General features: G+C 61.4%; 5 protein-coding genes and 1 non-coding gene across 6 annotated transcripts; 2 read left to right on the forward strand and 4 right to left on the reverse strand.

The window, feature by feature from the left end:
• Positions 1–59: 59 nt before the first annotated feature.
• Positions 60–1,835, reverse strand: PAN0_017d5434 (RCC1/BLIP-II protein; the record flags this gene model as incomplete). Its single annotated transcript, XM_014799009.1, has 1 exon — positions 60–1,835. The coding sequence occupies one exon, from the start codon at positions 1,833–1,835 to the stop codon at positions 60–62; it is 1,776 nt and encodes a 591-aa protein (XP_014654495.1).
• A 1,654-nt stretch (positions 1,836–3,489) lies between these two features.
• Positions 3,490–6,405, reverse strand: PAN0_017d5435 (uncharacterized protein; the record flags this gene model as incomplete). Its single annotated transcript, XM_014799010.1, has 1 exon — positions 3,490–6,405. One exon carries the CDS (start codon positions 6,403–6,405, stop codon positions 3,490–3,492), a length of 2,916 nt encoding a protein of 971 aa, XP_014654496.1.
• Positions 6,406–10,117: 3,712 nt separating this feature from the next.
• PAN0_017d5436 (membrane transporter) lies at positions 10,118–12,496 on the reverse strand (the record flags this gene model as incomplete). The annotated part of the gene is made up of 1 exon (XM_014799011.1): positions 10,118–12,496. One exon carries the CDS (start codon positions 12,494–12,496, stop codon positions 10,118–10,120), a length of 2,379 nt encoding a protein of 792 aa, XP_014654497.1.
• A 119-nt stretch (positions 12,497–12,615) lies between these two features.
• Positions 12,616–15,127, forward strand: PAN0_017c5437 (mitochondrial protein; the record flags this gene model as incomplete). Its single annotated transcript, XM_014799012.1, has 2 exons — positions 12,616–12,984; positions 13,124–15,127. The coding sequence occupies 2 exons, from the start codon at positions 12,616–12,618 to the stop codon at positions 15,125–15,127; spliced, it is 2,373 nt and encodes a 790-aa protein (XP_014654498.1).
• Positions 15,128–15,285: 158 nt separating this feature from the next.
• On the reverse strand, positions 15,286–15,369 carry PAN0_t017d0001. Its single transcript is given in 2 exon segments — positions 15,286–15,321; positions 15,333–15,369. It is a non-coding gene; the product is annotated as a tRNA-Ala (tRNA).
• A 714-nt stretch (positions 15,370–16,083) lies between these two features.
• On the forward strand, positions 16,084–17,865 carry PAN0_017c5438 (drug transporter; the record flags this gene model as incomplete). Its single annotated transcript, XM_014799013.1, has 1 exon — positions 16,084–17,865. The coding sequence occupies one exon, from the start codon at positions 16,084–16,086 to the stop codon at positions 17,863–17,865; it is 1,782 nt and encodes a 593-aa protein (XP_014654499.1).
• Between the last annotated feature and the right edge of the window lie 51 nt (positions 17,866–17,916).

Here is a 17,916-nt window from a genome sequence, read left to right on the forward strand (position 1 = left end):
CACGTTACCCTGATGATGGCCGACAGACGCTTGTCATTGCTCAAAGGTGCGGCGGGCGGCTAAGGCGGCGCAGGCATAGCGAGTGCCGACGAATGCCATCCTGCAAACGCCAGGTCGAACGCAAACGGCATCGCCCCGCCGCGAGGATGGATCGTAATCTGCGTTGGATCGTGCACGTCTTGGTGGCCTGCTCGCGGTGTTTGTCGTGGCACACGCGAGGGCCGCAAGACCCTCGGCAGCGGCACAAGGTTGCCTAACCAACCCCCGCCTTCCTGCTCTGCCTCCGTGCGGTCCGATGTGCTAGAGGCAAGGTGCCAGGGCGGCGGCCAGTTCCCAAGAGCACCCTTGGAGAATGCACCCCACGTAAGAATCTCGCCTTGCTGCGTGAGCGCGCCGTAGTGGTAGTCGCCCATGACCACTTTGATCACCCCACGCGCCTGCAACTCCGGCACCATCTCCGGTTGCACTGAATCCGGCGTGCCCAGCAGAACAAGCGTATCCTCCCTCTCCCCGTGGATCACGGGGATGATGACTACGAATCGGCGAAAGTGCGCGGAGATGTGCGTGATACGCCCAGCCACACCTCCCGCCAACCACGTCGGATCAAAGTCTTGGAGTGCCTCGGGCCGTTCAAAACCCGCAAGTGCCTCCCAGCGTGCAGTGGTGGCGAAAAGGCGATTGATGCGCTGACGGTGCACCACCCCGCCGAGGCCGTCGTCATCGCGCCGCAGCGCATACGCCTGGCGTATTGCCTGCCACTCGTTTCCCGTTGGAGGCGGCAGATGCAGGTCGATGCGATGCAGCGTCCCAGACGCGGTGAGCGCAACGATAAAGTCCTCACCTGCAGCAATCTGCACGATATGCTGCGCGTCACCCTCGCCCGCAATGCGCGGCAGACACACGGGCTCCACCTGCAGCGGGAAGACCTTTTGATCGCCATAGCCGGGTGGATCGGCATGCAGCATGCTCTCGCGCTCGTGTCCGTCGTAGTAGCTGCGCTGAAATTCGTCGGCATTCCAGTCCGAGTACCACAGCCAAACCTCGCTTGTGTACGTCAGCACCGCCGAAAACGACCATCCCGCCTCGAGCTGCCTGATGTTGCTCTTGGCTGTCAGTCCATCGTGCTGTGCGGCGGGGGATGGAGTGGTGATGCTCTCCGGGAGGTTTTGGAGCTTCCATATGCTGCCCCAGGCACGCCATTCTAGCAGTTCGTGGTCGGTGGAGAGTGCGACTGCATGGCATCTGCCTCCCGAAAGCGACTGGACGTCTGGCAGGCCATGCATGAGTTGAGGCGTATCCACTTTGCTTCCGGGATCGCGCAGCGAAGATCTCGGGCCCGCAAACGTCTCGCCATGCATGGTGCCCCAATGCCACACCTTGCCCGTCGAGGTGCGAGCGTGGAACGCCCATCCTCCCGCAACAATCTCCACCACCGCACCTGCATCGTCCGCCAGTGTCCGCTGCGTGCTCGCCGACCCAATCGCTGTGAGTCGGACTGGGTATGGGATGCCGCCATGGATGCTGTTTGCGTCTAGTACGATTTTGCTATCGAGCTGGTCGAGGTCGAGGCCCAGACGCCCCTGGCTCAGCTGGCCCCAGACGTAGACGTGCGGGTTGCTGAGTCCGCGGTAGAGGTTAAACCATCCGCCCATGCGTGCCGTTGCATGCTGCGGGAACGTAAAGTCGGCGAGCACCTTTCGTTTCCAGAGTACTTCATCCTCGACGAGCGCTTTGGCGTGCTTGGACACGGAGCGCAGTGCCGCCAGATCCGCATTCGACAGCAGAGGCAGCAGGTTATCCACCACCACAGGCAGCGGCAGCTCCAACGGATTCATCGCGGCGCGGAACCAGCAGGACGGATCGTGGCGCCGAGGGCGCGTTCAGGGCTAGATGTGGGGGGTCCTATGATTCTGAAAGTCGTGCCAAGGGCTGCGAGTGACAGGCTGAGCCGTGGTAGTGATCTTGCGTCTCGTAGGCGGTCTGATACTGGCTTCAGTTGAGCCGGTATGGGAAGCTGGTCGAAGCGCTTTGAGCGGGCCTCGAGCGGGCTGAGTTTCAGTGCTAGTCTTGCTTCTTGTAGAAGTCCTAGTGGTGGCGGTGGTGGTCAAGCGGACTGAGCAGCTTTTGGTGAGGGGGGCTGAGCAGGTGGTGGTGAGCGCATTACTTGGAGGTGGAGGCGAGCCAACTGTTAATGGCTGAGCTTTTGCACTGCGCTTTCGCCTGCTTCTGCTGCTGTGGGCTGCTGCGGGCTGCTGCGCACTGTGCATTTTGACGTGGCTGAGTTTGCAGGGTCCCAAACCCCACGCTCTCAGGGTCCAAATCTGTCACTCGCGCCTCCTGCGCCTGTTTGGCATGCTCACCCTCCGGGCACTTGTGGGCTACGCCAAAGCCAGGCGGTACCATCCGTCACATTATGTTCACTTTCTTGCCCTAGCCGTTGCAGATCAAGACCGTGCATACGACCGACTTGGCATGCTTCGAGGCAGCGCATGTTCTCCGCGTCATCAAGCAGAAGGCTTTGGTGTGGCCGCTTTCTTTCCCATCGCCGTGTGATCCCCTTAGCGACACTTCAAAAATGTACACGGGTTCTTGCCAATCGATGGCCTCCATCAAGTCTACCGAGCGCACGGTGAGGCATAGAGAGAGGCTTGTGGCCGTAGCAATTGAAGAGGGCAGAGAGCGCCGAGGCTGCATGTGCGTGTCATTCCCACTGCGTCTTTGAGAGAATATCCAGCTGGACAATGGCAAGGCATGGAAAGGGCCCCACCGGGTCAAACGCTGAAGAGGTGCTTCCTTCACATAGGCAGCGCACTGTGAACCACCGTATGAACGCTCGCTCGCGACGCATGGAGACGGATCAAAGAAATTGGCTCACCAGCAGCCAAAGTGGCAGACGGGGGGCCAACTCTGGCGCCGGCTTGTCGCACCATCAAACACCACATCGACGCTCGGTAGTGAGAGTATACTGTATCCACGTACGGTAGTGAGGAAATCTCGCATGCACGCACCATCGTGAGCAGCTCCCAAACCGTGCAGCTCGCACATGCACAATCTCCAAGCTCATAGTCCTTGTGCAGATCACATCAGGAGCTCTCCAAGGCTGCCCGTATCTGTGCCAACATGTTACATCACCAAGACCTCGCGCAGAACCCCCTTCCAGGTCAGTCACACACACTCGTAAGGCACGAGAATCATGCTTGCGCCCATGCATCGAGAGCGATACTTTGTCGCACCCTCAACCACCACTCCACACACGCCAGCAAAACACCGCACACACACACACACACCCTCACCAGACACGCGCAGAGATGCCTGTGAAAAAACCCACCGACAACCACAGAGACAGCTCCACCTGGCCACAGCCAAGTCTGCACGCATACACACTGCCAACCACCGCATACTCCGGCCTGAAAAGAAAAAGAGAGATGCTTGTAGAATTAAACGTAGCATGCCGTAGCAATACATGAGAGCGAGAGAGAGAGGGGGCGACTAGTACGCATTGGGCGCGCGCACAACGCGCACGTCCAGCCACATCTCGCCGATGGTCTTGTTGATCTTGGACACCGTCTTGCGGTCGCGGCCCCACTCGGACATGTAGATGCTGCTCTGCATCTGCGACGCCTCCGAGATCGAGTGGCCGCTGCCCCAGCCCGTGCGCACCGACGCCGCGCTCGACATCTGCGAGCCGTACACCGACGGCGTCGCTCGGCCCGCCGCGTGCTGCGACGCATGCGCCGGGAACGCACTCGGGTACGGCGCCGGCACAATGGGCGCACGCGCCGCCGCCGCTGCCGCCGCTGCCTCCATCTGCGGCGACAGCAGCTCCTGCGCCTCGGGCGTGTCGGCCGACACGGCGCTTTCGTCGTGCGTCGAGATGGCCATGCCCACATTCTGCATGTTGCTGCTGCTGCCGCCCGTGCCGGCACCCAGCGGCGACGCGTTGCGGCTGCCCGTCGGCCGCGTCCAGGCGCGTGCCGACGGTCCGTGACCGTCCATGCCGGGCGATCGCGACCCAAAGAGCGACGGCGACATCATGTTCGGCGGCGTCGTCGGAGGGCTGCTGCCGTCGCCCGACAGCGACGTGAACTGCGTCTGCGTGTGGATCGACGCCGTCGTGCTCGCGCCGTCCGAAAAGCCGCGGCTGCGGCCGCTGCCCAGCCCGAGGTTGCGCAGCGCCTTCTCCACGCCCTCGCCGCTGCTGTACCGGTTCGCCGGCAGCAGATCCACCTTGAGCGCATACTTGACCTCGAGGCCGTGGCAGCGGAAGTTGGGTGGCGTGGTGCCCGCCACCTTGAGCGAGCCTACCAGAACGCGCACGCCGGCCGCCTTGGCAGCCGCTGCCGCTGCATTGATCTGCGCCATCTCGTCGGGCGATCGGCTCGAGCCCGGTCGCGATCCAGGCTGGCTGCCGGACGAGTCGGAGCTGAGCAGCAGCGCATGCACGTCCACCTCCTCCAGGTCGGCCACCGAGAGCAGCTTCCTGCGCTGTTCCGGTCCGTCGTTGACATTGTCGTTGCTGCTAAACGTGGTCTGGATGAGCGAGATGCACACCAGACTCACCAGGTCCGGAATCGCACCCGCAGCCACAAACGTTCGGTCGGTCATGGCGTCGGTGAGGCCCGTATCCGAACTGCCAGAGCTGGGCGCCGTGTTGGGTCGTCGTCCGCCAAAGATGCTCGAGCCTCCCTTGCGCGACGAGGAGCCGGGCAGCCGCGACAACGTCATGGATGGCTTCATCAGCTTGGACACGAGGCTGCGCGTGGTTCGGATCGACTCGGTGTCGGCGTCGCGCATGGTCTGCTGCGACGACATGGAGGGTGCGGCGGTGGATTCGCCCGACGACAGCACGGGCGAGGCGACCATCTCGATCGGATCGTCCATCTGCGTCACGGCGGGCGAGCCGGGTGCGGTGGAGGTTTCGCTGGGCGCGCGCGTGCGGATCTGCGAGAGCAGCGTCGGCTCGGTCGGACGCAGGACGAGCATAATGGGAAGCACCGAGGGCGCCTGCAGCACGGGCGGATTGGGTATGTGCAGCTCCATATCGACGGTCTTCTTGGACGACTTGAGCAGCGAACCGGACCACTTGGCCTGCGACTTGTGGATGGACCACTGATCGCCCAGCGTCGTGTCGGGCTCCACAAACACGTCTGGGCTGATGGTCGAGGGGAGCGTGGACGGATGCGGCTGCATCGGCGTGGGCTCGCCGAGGAAGATAAAGGGCAGCGTGAGCGTGTCGCCTTCGGCGGGCTGGGCCGACTTGCTGGGCGACTTGCGCGACTTGTCGGCGTTGTTGGAGCGGATGAGCGTCCAGCTGACCTGGTAGTAGCAGCCGATGCGGTAGACCTTTTGGAAGCCCTTTTCGATGAGCTCCTTGGCCATGGGGCCCTTTGCCTTGCCCTTGGTGGCGAGGCGGATCTCGCGCTTCTCCTGGGCGGCAAACTTGGAGCTGATCTCGAAGCTGGGCGGTAGCGCGACGGGCACGGCCTGCATCTCGCCGTCGATGAAGCGGGTGGCCTTGCCGAGCGGCAGCTGGACGTCAAAGGGGATGGGCAGCACCAGGTCGTCCTTGGAGATCTGTGGCGGCTCCATCAAGTCTTCGTTTTTGGGCGCGTAGGCGGCACGCGGCCGGACGAGGTCGAAGTTGGCCACGAGGCGGTCCTTGATCTCAAAGACCTTTTTCTCGCCGCCGGTGGACCAGGGGGCGAGTGCGGTGCCCTGCCAGACGGCGGCTGGCGAGCCCGAGGTGGTGTGCGCCGAGATGGTCATCATGACGTCGCAGCCTTCGGTGGCGGGCATGCGCACCACGCCGCGGACCGAGGTGCCGCGGCCCGAGTAGACGGGGTATCCGCGATGGTCGAACGAGGTGGAAAAGACCTCTACGCTAAAGTTGGGGCGATGGACGCCGAGCATGCGTGCCATGCGGTTGGTATCGTCGAGGGCCGGACCGGATGTGGTGGGCGAGCTTGGTTCGCGCAGGTCGGCGGTCAAGCCAAAGACGCGGCTTTGGAGGAGGTCTGCGGGGCGTGCTGGCATGGGCGCCGGATGGGAGGGCATGCGTTGGCGAAGGGAGCGTGCTGCATGTGCTTGGTGTTGGGCGTCGGAAGCGGAGGGGCCCAAGGCGGTGCGAGAGGTGCCGACGGTGGAAGCGGTGCCGAGGCGTTTGCTGTAGGCCGAGGCGAACCTGTTGTACTCCTTGGGATTGTCGGCGATGGAGTGCGAGGACGACATTGTGGATTCGGGCGGCTTGTACCGAGGTGGGAGTGGCGCGTAGGCGGATGGAGATGGAGAGGGTGAGGAGAGGGCGGAGAAGGATCTGGGATCGAGAGCGGCTCCAATCTTGGCTCTTGCGCGGTGCGAGAGCAAGGATTCGGTGGGGTAGGGAGCCGGTGTAGGCGCCGAGGCCATCTTCTATGCGCGATGGGGAAAGTGTGAATGGGTTGAGCGCCCGACGCCACTATTGCAGCGAGTCTGAGGAGCAGCAGCAGCAGCAGCAGCAGCAGCAGCAGCAGGCGAAGTCCGAGGAAGGAGGAAGGGCAGGGAGTGCGGTCCGAGCTCTTGTATTGTGTAAGGGAAAAGGGCGAGGGACGGGAGGCTCGGCTGGTGGTATCAAGGGCAGGCTGAGCGTGAGAGGTTGGCAGTGAAACGGGGGCTAAGTCCGGAATCCAGGTCGAGAAGCCAGAAGCCAGTCGCGAGTGGCGAGAGAGTTGTGCGCGAGGAGAGGACGTGTGGCAGGCAGGGGTGCAAACCTAGATTGGGAATCCAAAAAGGGTTGCTCGCAAGTGGTGGCTGATGCGGAGAGGATTCGGATTGGGTGGGCCGAAGAAAGCTTGAGCTTGTGGTGGTGAGAAGCGGGATGATGTGGCCGCTGAGGATCGGACGGGGGTGGATCGACGGCGGTGGGCAGAGCAATCGAGCGAGCGCGCGCGCGCAGCGAGTGTATGCGGGTGCACTGCGAGCGGGCGGGCGAGCGAGGAGATGAAGCCGAACGAGATGAACTGGGCGTGGCGCGATGGGACACGGGCGTCGTCTCTGGATGCGGCGGCACACGTTGGTGGGACGGTGGCCGAGTTAAACTCTGAGCGCGCAGAGAGCAGCTGCACGGCGAGTGGGACCGCACGAACTTGGCGCCGCCGAATGAGAGAAGCCGAGCGTGTGCGAGCCAAGCTTTTGAGCGACGTCGATAGCCAAATCGAAAGGATGGGAAAAACCGCTGATTCTAGGAGGATGCGAGGCGAGCAAAGGGATCCGGGTGTGTCCTTTTTGGGTTTATCCAGTCTGCGTGCTGGCGATGACAGGAACGGATGGTTAAGCTATGTGCGAAGGCGGATCGACGAGGGCGGGAGGTGTGGTGCTGCGCGGATGAGGATGGCGAGGCGGCGGTAGGGACTGAGATGATGGAGGCGCTCGGGCAGCTACCGACCCTGCGACGGAGCCGGTCAGTGAAGAGAGCGCGACTGCCACGGCACAGCGACAAGGAGCGACGAGGAGCAACAAGGAGGAGGAGGAGGAGGAGGAGGAGGAGGGGGAGGGGGAGAGGGAGAGGGAGATAGCGGGCAGGAAGGGGAAGGCGAGCGCGACCTTTCTCCGATGGCTCTCTGCCAAATGGCTTTGGACTTCGCACTTTGGGCTTTGGGCTTGGCTTTGGCTCAGCTGTCTTGGCTCAGAATCCGAAGGGAAGGGGCGGCCAAGGCGACAAGGGAAGGGGGCGCATGAACGCGGCCTTTCCGAGCGGCCGGACAGCAGCAGCACCACAGAAAAAAAAAGGCAGGGCGGACGCACGCGTGGCTCAGCCGCCAAAGCATCCGACAGCGGCAGAGGCAGAGGCGGGAGCGGAGGCGGAGGCGGAGGCAAAGACAGAGAGGCACGGGAGACGCCCACGGGCCAAGGCGAGGCGAGCAGAGGCGAGCAGAGCAGAGCAGAGCCGAGCAGAGTCAGGCAGAGTCAAGCCGCCCGCCCGCGTGTGCATATCTGGCTGCACACATGCATCTCACTCGAGCTGCAATCACGAGGCAAACGTCCAAAAGTAGCGGCCGGAAAACACGCCAGATTTGTGCGGGCAGCAGCCGAGGCCAGAGAGGAAAAGGGAAAAGGGGGGGCGCGAGGAAGAGCAGGAAAAGGGGCGGCATAAACGGTGCAGGAACCGGGCAGGGTCGAAGCTGAGACCACCGCAGCAGCCCACACCTACACACACCGACAGGCACGGGAGCGGAGCAGCGGAGCAGCGGAGGACGACCCGAGCGATTGGTTTGAACCCTGCCCGGCACGTCGCCCCTCCGCCTCTCCGACTCTCCGCGTAGGGGCTGCCCTCGGCACGCGCTTGAGGGTGAATCAGCAGTGTCCTTTCACCCCTTCCCTTCTTCCCTTCCCTTCCCTTCCCTTTCCCTCGCCAGCCAGCTTTTTTCTTGAGAAAGATTCGGCACAGCGCAAAGATGTCGGTGCAGCCGACCCGTTGAAATGCACACGTTCTGTAAGAGCTTCGCTTCGCACGCACGGCTGGGCGCGGCCGACGAGCCGAAGCAGCCGACTGGCCATGCCGCCAGTGCCAGCTTTGCCTGGGCCCAGCGCGCGTTGATCTCCCAAAGTGCGAGCGAAAACCATCTTCGAAGCTCAACGGCATCTGCAACTCGCAACATCTCCAACTGCAAATGTGATCTCGGATTGATTCGAGGTGGCGTTGGAGAATGAAGGTGGGGGTTCGTATCCGAACGTGCCAGCTGGGCATGAAAAAAAACTCGAGTGAGTTGGGAGGGTTGGCCTCCTTACCCTGGCGCATGTCGGTTTGGGATCCGAATTTGCTTTTTTGCGTCGCAGCGAATCGTTATGCGCGAACTGCACTTGCGGAATTTTCAGGAACACGCCCGACACGCAACTGCTCTCGAGCTCCGACTCGACCCACGCGAACCTCATCTGCAACCTCTTCGGGCCCCAGAGAATTTCGAGCAACACGCGGCACGCGCTCGGTTGACCGTACGCACCACTCCGACCCTGCAACACCGGCCATCCCCGTCGCAATGCAACGCTCTCCAGCACTGCCCTCGTCGTTGTCGTTGAGGCGGCACGTTGATCGACACTAGCTGTCACATGTGCCCATGCCGATCCGTCCCGTTGCATCGTCGTGTCAGTCGCCCGATGGCTACTGAAGGAAGGTCGGTGTTTGCGCCGCGCTCGGTTTTGGTCGGCCCGAAAGCTGCATTGCCCCGTCCGTGCACCACAATTTCCGCCTGTGCACAGGCGAGCTCAGAAAGCGCAGCAGCACGCGACTCGAATCGGCAACGCCTCTTCCAGCAAAGGCGGCGCGGAGGCTTGGCATCTTCGCTAGTGCACCTCACGATGCATCTGACAATTCCACTCCGCCTGTCCGCGTGGGCGCCAAGACCGTGCGCACACCCAGCCATGCCAAGCCCAGTCTACTCTCCCTCGTGCAGCCCCTCTCTCGCTTGCCAAGTCTGGGGTGCGTGACGTCTTGGCATTCCCAATCCGTATCAGGCCCCATTGAGCGGGGACGGTGAGAATGTTAGTTTGCGACAAGAGGGGTGGAAAGCGCGGCTCTGGAGGGTGGCGTCTTTTTATGCGCTGCACGCGTGCAGACAAGGCCAACACCAAACGGTACACCCGTGTCGGATCTCGAACAGCAATCCCTGGTGCGTGTGGGATGTTGACGATCGCACATCATCCTTCCGGTCGGCTGGTGTGTCGTTCCGTCTCAACGAGGCAGACGGTGCAAGGGCAAAGCAAGAGACGCACGGACCGAGATTCTCGGTTGGGTATAGACCGTGTTAGCGCTGTCGTCTTGGCTTCGCTGCACAGCGAGAGGCGAGAAGATCAAGTCGACGACCAAGCGTGTGCATCGGCCCAACTCACAACATCGAATGATGCTACCTCATTTGCGTGTTCCCGTGCGTGCATGCATGAGTCGCCAGGCGTTGCCAAAATAACCTCACCGACTCTGCCCTCCTCATCCTGTCGTGCTCTCCCTGCTAGCCCTGGTCTCTTGTCATCGTCGCACATCGTCCACAAGCAGCTACAGCAATCGCAACCATCTCGGAGCAGCTGCATTGCATAATGGGTGTATTGTAACTTTGTTGCGGTGTGCGGGGTGGCTACGACAGCTCGACGATCAATACACGCGCATGCCCCTCGTATCGTAGGGCAGGAACGCGAGCGCAATGGGGCAGAGCAACGTGATGCTCCCCGCGAGATACAGCACGTGTCGCGCCTGCTCCTCGGTCTTATCCCTGTACAGCGGATCGGCCGCCAGCGGCGCCACGATACTTGCGATCCTACCGAGCGTGCTTGCCAACCCGCTGGCAGTGCCCCGCACCTGAGACGGGTAGATCTCGGGTACAAACGCATACAGGATGGAGTTGAAAAAGCTCTGGAAGAAGTACTCCATGGCGTTAAGTCCTATACTACCCGCCGTGCCGCTTACCCGACTAAAGAGGAAGAACGATACCGCCATGAGGGCGGACGATACGACCATGGCCCATTGACGACCGAAGCGGGGCACCTCGATCATGGCCGCGCCGAACGCGACGGCGAAAATGCCCGGAAAGTAAATCAGAATGTAATTCCGATAGATCGTTTCGATCGACGTATCCTCCTGGACGCCCTTTGCCCTGAGGATCTGGGGCAGATAAAAGCCGGCCAAGGTGAAGCCCCAAAAGTCGGCGATAAAGGTGATCCAAATGATCGTTGTCACCCTAGCCATGGTCCTGTTCCTAAACAGCGTCTTTGCATTCAAAAACAGCGCGAGCATTTCCCTCGCCGACTTCTTGGCCGCTGCCATCCTTGACCTCTTGACCCCACCGGCATGCAATCCCTCGTCCTCCTCCTCGTAGTCGCGTCCCTCGTGGGCAGCAATCCGCCTCGCGGCCTCGCGAAAGTCGTCCTGGCTAAAGAGCGGCTCGAGCTTGCTCTTGTTGGTCTCGAGGATCTGTCGAATCACCTTGAGAGCCTTGGCGTCCTTGCCGCGCGCAAGCAGGTACTGCGGCGACTCGCGGAACTTGAACACAAAGAAGCGCGCCACAAAGATGAGCCACGTAATGCATCCGAGTGTGTAGAGCGTATAGCGCCAGCCCATATTGTTGCTCCTCGTGCACGTGGCTGCCGAATCGCACGCGTACTTGGGGATCAAGCCGTACGAGATGCCCGAACACACCAGCACACCCAGCGGCTGAAAGATCGACAGCGCCGCCACAAGGAATCGCCTATTGGTCGGCAGGAACTCGAGCGTGATCGTGGCGTCAATGGGGATATTACCCCCAATGCCAAACCCGATAAACGCCGCCAACACACACAGCGTATCAAAGCTGCGTGCGCCACCACTGGCAATCCCAAACACCGACGCGATAAAGGTGGTGAGGTAGAAGCTCCATCGTCGTCCCACGACGTCGACTGCAAACCCAAAGAAAAACGCACCCACTGTGAGGCCGGTTGAAAAGGCAGTCTGCAGCGGACCGGTGGCACCGTGGATTTGGTCGTCGAATTCGTACGCCACCTGGGTGACGATGAGGCCAAGCGCTTGCGCCCACAGAAGGTCGATAAAGTAGCCGCAGCCACACAGGAACCAGATGCAGATCTGGTATCGACCCATGCCCATGCGATCCAGCTCGGCCGAGATCATCATCGACTTGTTCTCCTGCAGCGTCTTGGTGGGATCAAACAGATCGTCGAGCGTCACATTGCCCGGTCCACGTGCGCCCTCTCCCGCGTTGCTCGAATCGCCGCGCGGTGAAGAGCCCGCCGCTGAATCGTTGGACGCTTCGAGCGCGCCTGCCGACTTGGCGGCAGTTTCGTCATCCCGGTACTGGTCGTTGAGCTTTTGTGGATGCGAGCGCTTCATCTTGATCGAGTCGGACCGACGGTTTCCCGGACGTGCGCTGGTTCGATTCCGACGAGAAGAAGACGTCGAAGAAGGCCGATGCTGCAAAAACGGTCTTCGAGCTGCGTCCTCGGCGTCGTCGTCTTCGTCGTCGTCGTCGTGGAAAAAGTCGTCGGTGGACGTGCTGTCGTGCTCCGAGTCTCGATTCGATGGCGAGCGGGAGGGCTGTGCGCGTGCCTTGCCGTTGGTACGCGCGCGCGATACAGAGGTGCGTGGCGTCGAGCTGTGTGACTGGTACGAGGTGGGTCCGGGCAAGGTGCGCAGCGGCGCTGATTGCGAAGCGGATGCAGTCGAGCTTGACGGGATCGCTGACGGAGGCGATGGTGGAGAGGAAGGCATCGCTGTCTCCTCACTCACGCCGTAGATATGGTGGGCGCGAGAAGGGGAGCCCGACGAGGAACCTAGCCTAGGCACGGCAGCGAGCGCATACACTGGGCAGTGCGGTGTTCGGAGAGACGTGGTGCGAGCGAGCCGAGCAAAAACACCCACGAGCCAACGAGCAGCAGGGACAGGAGGACGTTTCGAAGTCTCGGCTAAGGGAGCAAGGGAGGTGGCATCAGGCACTGAAGGGAGGGGAGAAGGGGAGAGAGAGGGAAAGCAGAAGTGAAACAGCATTCGACGATGCGAGAAGCGAGCACCGGCGTTCGGATGGGCTGGCGGCGAAGCGCGCGCGCGTCCAACGGGCAACGGAGGCGGAGACGGAAGCCACCTCCTGACGTCGGTCCTGTCATGCGATGGCGCGCGGAATCTGGCTACGGTACCACTTCATACACACGCGCACTTCAAGCGCCGCCCGATGGTGGAATGCATCGCTAAGCGAGGCAGCCAACCGCCCTCCAACAAAGGTGCTCGGTCAGCAACGCATCCACTGCTACGAAGTCGAGCATCCAGCCCCACCAAGCAAGGCGCAGCACCCGGCCGAACTTGATTCACAGGCACACATCCGTGCGCTCGAACCATTTGTCTTTGGCAGATCAACACAGCGCAGAGCTGCGCAGAGGAGGCAGAAGCAGCTCGATGCACATCGACGCCAACGACAGCTGCAGGGTCTGTTGGCTCTCCACGCGCGGCTGTCCATCGGCACGGCGGATGCTTGGCTAAAGGTGCAGCATCGGATTTTTACATAATCATGACTTTTCCGCCGCACCTTTCTTCTTCGCTTTCACTCCACATTTTGTCAATTCCGACCGGCGCTGGACCCTCTTCACTTCAGCATTCCATCCTCTCTGATCGTCTAGCCAGGCATCAACTGGCCGCTGCTGCTTCGCCATGCAGCATACCCTGCTCGTCGTCGGAGGCGCAGGCTTCCTGGGCAGCGCCATCTCCAAGGCGGCGCTCGCAAAGGGCTGGCGGGTGCTCTCCATCTCGCCTTCGGGTACGCCCTACCATACTCCGGCTGGCCATCGCCCGGCGTGGTCGTCGAGCCCCAACATCGAATGGCATGCAGCCGATGCTCTCGATCCGTCGTCGTATGCGCATCTCGCTGACAGGGCCACGGCGGCCGTGCACACCGTCGGCATCCTGCTCGAGTCCGACTACAAGTCCAAGGCGTCGAGCGCGTCGCCGGTGCGCAATGCCATCGCTGGCGTCGTCAAGGGCTGGGGGATTCGTCTGCCCAATCTGGGCGCAGATTCGAATCCGCTCGATGACTCGAGGACGCGTGCAGGCCCGTCGGCGAGACAGGGCAGGTTTAGCTACGAGCACATGAACCGTGATAGCGCCATTGCGGTCGCACATACCTTTCTCTCGTCGCTCAGGAGCCGTGCGCTAGCGCCCAGGCAGGGAGGAGCAGCGTCAACGCCAGCTCCGTTCGTCTACATTTCGGCCGAAGACCTGTTCAGGCCGGTCGTGGATGCGAGGTACATCCGCACCAAACGTCAGGCGGAGGCGGCCATCGCACGGCTGGCGTCGCATCTCCAAGCACCCCAGCGCGAGCACACTCGCGACCAGTCGGAAGCCATCCTGGACGCAGACGGCGCAGGACTCGAACAGGAGCTCCGAGACGACCCCGTCAACGATTCCGCTTCGCCATCCCATGGACAGGCACGCTCCGACGCCGCGCAGGGTCTGGTGCGACCGGTGTTTTTGAGGCCGGGACTTTTGTACCACCCTCACACGCGGCCGGGCTCTACGCTCCCGGCAGCGATCCTCGAGGCGTCGGCCGCACTGCATCGCAAGCCGCCGCTCCCTCTACCGCTGCCGACGCCTGCGCAGCTTATCGCGCGTCTAGGTGGTGGTGGTGGTGGTGGTGCGTCCGAGTCCGTGGCGCGTCTGCTCACCACGCCTCCACTGCACATCGACACCGTGGCCAAGGCGGTGTGTGCGGCGATTGAGGATCCCGAGGCGTTTGGCGTGGTGGATGTGTACGGCATCAGGAAGCTCGCAGGCTGGAGGGACGAGGCGTCGCTCAACGCCAGCGTGTATGCGCAAACGGTTGCGGGCGGTTCGGCGCAAGCGCCTGGTGCAGGCATGTCGAGACCGTGGCCTTCGGCTGGTCAGCATGCGCCTTTGCAGCCGGCTTCACGACCCGCCTCGCCTCACACGCACCACACGCCAGCCGTATCGTCGAGCGGCCAACAGAGGAGTCTCTGGACCCCAAGCCGTGCTCCCACCCCTCGGTCTCTTTCCGGTGGTGCAATCCAGAGGCGAACGTTCTTCGGGCTGCCTGATCTGGGCAAGCTTGCATCGAGCGCCATCTCGTCCGCCACCGGTTCGAGCGATGGTGAGAGTCGGTCGTATCGGGACGCGCACGGACGCACGGTGTACGAAACGTCGAAGGTGCTCTCGCACCCAGCAGACACGCTGTTCTCGGTCGTCGCCGACGTGGATGCGTACAAGCAGTTCGTACCCTACTGCCAAGATTCTCGCGTCCTCGGTTCCGCCGACCCCCAGCAACCAACTGCACCGGCTGTACTCGCCGATCTGACGGTCGGGTTCGGCAGGTTCTCCGAGACGTACACGTCGAAAGTCACCATGACCAGCGGCGCTAACGACAAGCGCAGTGTGGTTGCAGAGGCGGTCCAGCCCAATCCGGTGTTTTCGTTTCTCGAGACAAGGTGGACCTTCCACCCCCTGCCCAGTGCAGAGGGACGCGCGCAGACCATGGTCGAGTTCAGCCTGGTCTATGCCTTTCGCAACCCAGTGTACGGCGCTGTGGCCGGCAACGTGTTTGAGCAGATGAGCGCACAGATGATCGACGCCTTCGAACGCAGGGCTGACCAGCTGCATCCCCAACACCGCCGTTGACAATGTTATTGCTATCAGTCACCGCAGAACAGATTCGTCTAATTCGATCATGATCAACCAGAGTCTGGCAGCGATGTGAAGCGTCTCGTGAGATTGACCAGACGAAGGATGATGGGCCAAAAAAAAAAGCCTCGATGAATGCCAAAAATAAAGGAGAGTGGAGACTGCATGAGTCGAACACGCGACCTTTCGCAATTTAGACAAGTGCTAAGCGAACGCTCTACCAACTGAGCTAAACCCCCGTCGATACAAATGGCGTTAGCATTGTAAATATATAGCCTCAATCATCACCCAGGAACGTCCTCCCACTTGACAGATTGGCCCGTCCGGACTTGGCGAGTTGCCGTGAAGCCGGTGGGAGCACAGATACGCAGTCGCGGCATTTGGTTGGCGAAGCCTCGCCGCCGCGGCTATCTTTCACGCCGTTGGCTGCGGCGTTGTACGGAGAGGAGTCGAACGGAGCTTCGAATGCTGGTTGCTGCGCATCAACAACAAGTTTTACCGGATAGTATCGTTGCATGGAGAAGAGGAGGTGTGATTGGACATCGATAAAAGTTGACAAGGGTGCCTGCAGCAAACAGGGTCGGATGCGAGTCAGATGCCGGGCTTGTCAGAGTCACTTTTTTTTTTGTGTCCGCGGTATCCGCCGTGATGGACATGCGTCGGACAGGGCGCAAATACGCAGGTGTAGCCGCCATGGCGTGCGTTTGCGGTTGCCGTTGCCGAAGCGCCGGTCCAACCCAACGCTCAACGCCAATTCAGCCGACTTTTTCACCGCGCTCCGTCGTGCATGTCCGGGCTACAGTATCCTCCGTCGGGTGCTACGCCGGTTTGCTTTACGAACACCATCGCCAGCCGTCGTTTGCAGCGCGGCCTTTTCCCTCCGATATATAAACCCTCTGTACGGCATCTAGACGCTGGGATCGACGCATGGATACAAGTCGCACCCAAGGACCATGTCAACACAAGCCGGCTCGTCGACGGATCAATACGCACATGCACCACGGTCATCGCAGCCGCTTTCGCTAGACCACGCAGACCACGCATCCGAGGGTGCGAGTACTCCGTTCACAATGACCGCCGAAGCATCCTCGTCCCGGTCGCGCACGGATTCGGCTTCGTCCCACCACGACTCACCCATTTCGCTCTCCACATACGTCGACCACACCGCGCAACCACGCAGGCCCGACCCCAACACCGACGCTTCACTCCACCCTGCTACCGCACCGGCGGATGGCGTCGAGCCGGAAAAGGATCTTGAAAAGGTTCCACAGGCGGATCCGGCTGCACTTCGTGCCGAGGCAGACGCGGATGTGATCTGGGTCGACTTTCCACCGGACGATCCGGAGAATCCGTTCAACTTTTCGACGACGCGCAAGTGGTGCATCACCATCCTCGGCGTGCTGTTTACCGCCGAAGTTGCCGCCACCGCTTCGGCGTACGTGCCGGGTATCCCGTCGATGGAACGCGATCTGGGCATCACCAACCACGAGCTGAGCTTGCTCGGTATCGCCGTGTACCCGCTCGGCTTTGCGCTGCCGCCGCTCGTGCTCGCGCCGCTGTCCGAGGTGATTGGCCGAAACCCAATGTACATCGTGTGCCATCTGTGCTACACTGTCCTGTTCGTAGGACTTGGATTCGCCAAGAATCTGCCCACCGTCATCATCCTGCGCTTTCTGCAGGGCGGATTCGGCAGCACGGGCAGCACCATGGTCGGTGGCAGTATTGCGGATATCTGGAACAGCAAGCAGCGCGGACAGCCCATGGCACTGTTCGCCACGGGCGCCATCTTTGGTACGGGCATAGGGCCGGTTTGGGCAGGATGGGTGGAGCAAAACACACGCCTGCGGTGGCGATGGATCCAGTACATCCAGGCGATCTACACTGGCTTCATCCTCATCCTACTGCTGCTCTTCCTGCGCGAAACAAGAGGCAGCATTATCTTGACTCGACGAGCCGCCAAGCTGCGCAAGACTACGGGCGATGGACGATACAAAGCCCGTGCCGAGTTGGAGAGGGCATCGTTGAGCGTGCTCATCAAGAACTCGCTGACTCGACCGCTGATCTTTCTGGTCAAGGAGCCGATCGTGACGTTTTTCTCGCTCTGGATCGCGTTTACTTGGGGATTCATGTACATGCTCCTCAGCTCCATCGGCCTCGTCACTGCACAGCACGGCTTTACCCCCGGAGAGACCGGACTGGTTTTCATCTCGATCGCAGGCGCCGGCGTGGTGGGAAACCTCATGAACCCCATTCAGGAGTATCTGTACCGCAAGAACTTTGCCACTCGAGGTCCAGAGGCACGGTTGTACCTCGCCTGCGCTGGCGCAGTGTTCTTTCCCCTCGGCTGCTTCATCTATGCCTGGACGAGCTTCCCGCACACTTCGATCGCCGGGCCAGTTGTTGGAGTCGCAACACTCATGGTGGCGATTTACCACATCTACCTGGCTGTGTTCAACTACCTCGCCGATGCCTACCTCACCTACGCCAGCTCGGCACTCGCAGCCCAGAGCTTCGCACGCAACCTCTTCGGATTCATTTTTCCATTATTTGTAGAACGGCTCTACCGCGGCCTCGGCTATCAGTGGGCCAGCACGCTCTCGGCCTTCCTGGGCGCCATTCTGGGCGTGGTACCGTTCGTGCTCTTCTTCCATGGCAAAAAGATCCGCGCCAAAAGCAAGATCAGCCAAGCGCTCCAGAGGCAATTTGAAGAACAGGATCGTCAAGCCAAGGCATAGCACCATCCACCCTCAAGACATGCTCGCTCCATCTTTTGTACCTCTTAACCA

This window comes from Moesziomyces antarcticus (genome assembly GCF_000747765.1).
Source record: "Moesziomyces antarcticus DNA, scaffold: scaffold_v10017, strain JCM 10317, whole genome shotgun sequence".
NCBI classification, from domain to species: Eukaryota; Fungi; Basidiomycota; class Ustilaginomycetes; order Ustilaginales; family Ustilaginaceae; genus Moesziomyces; species Moesziomyces antarcticus.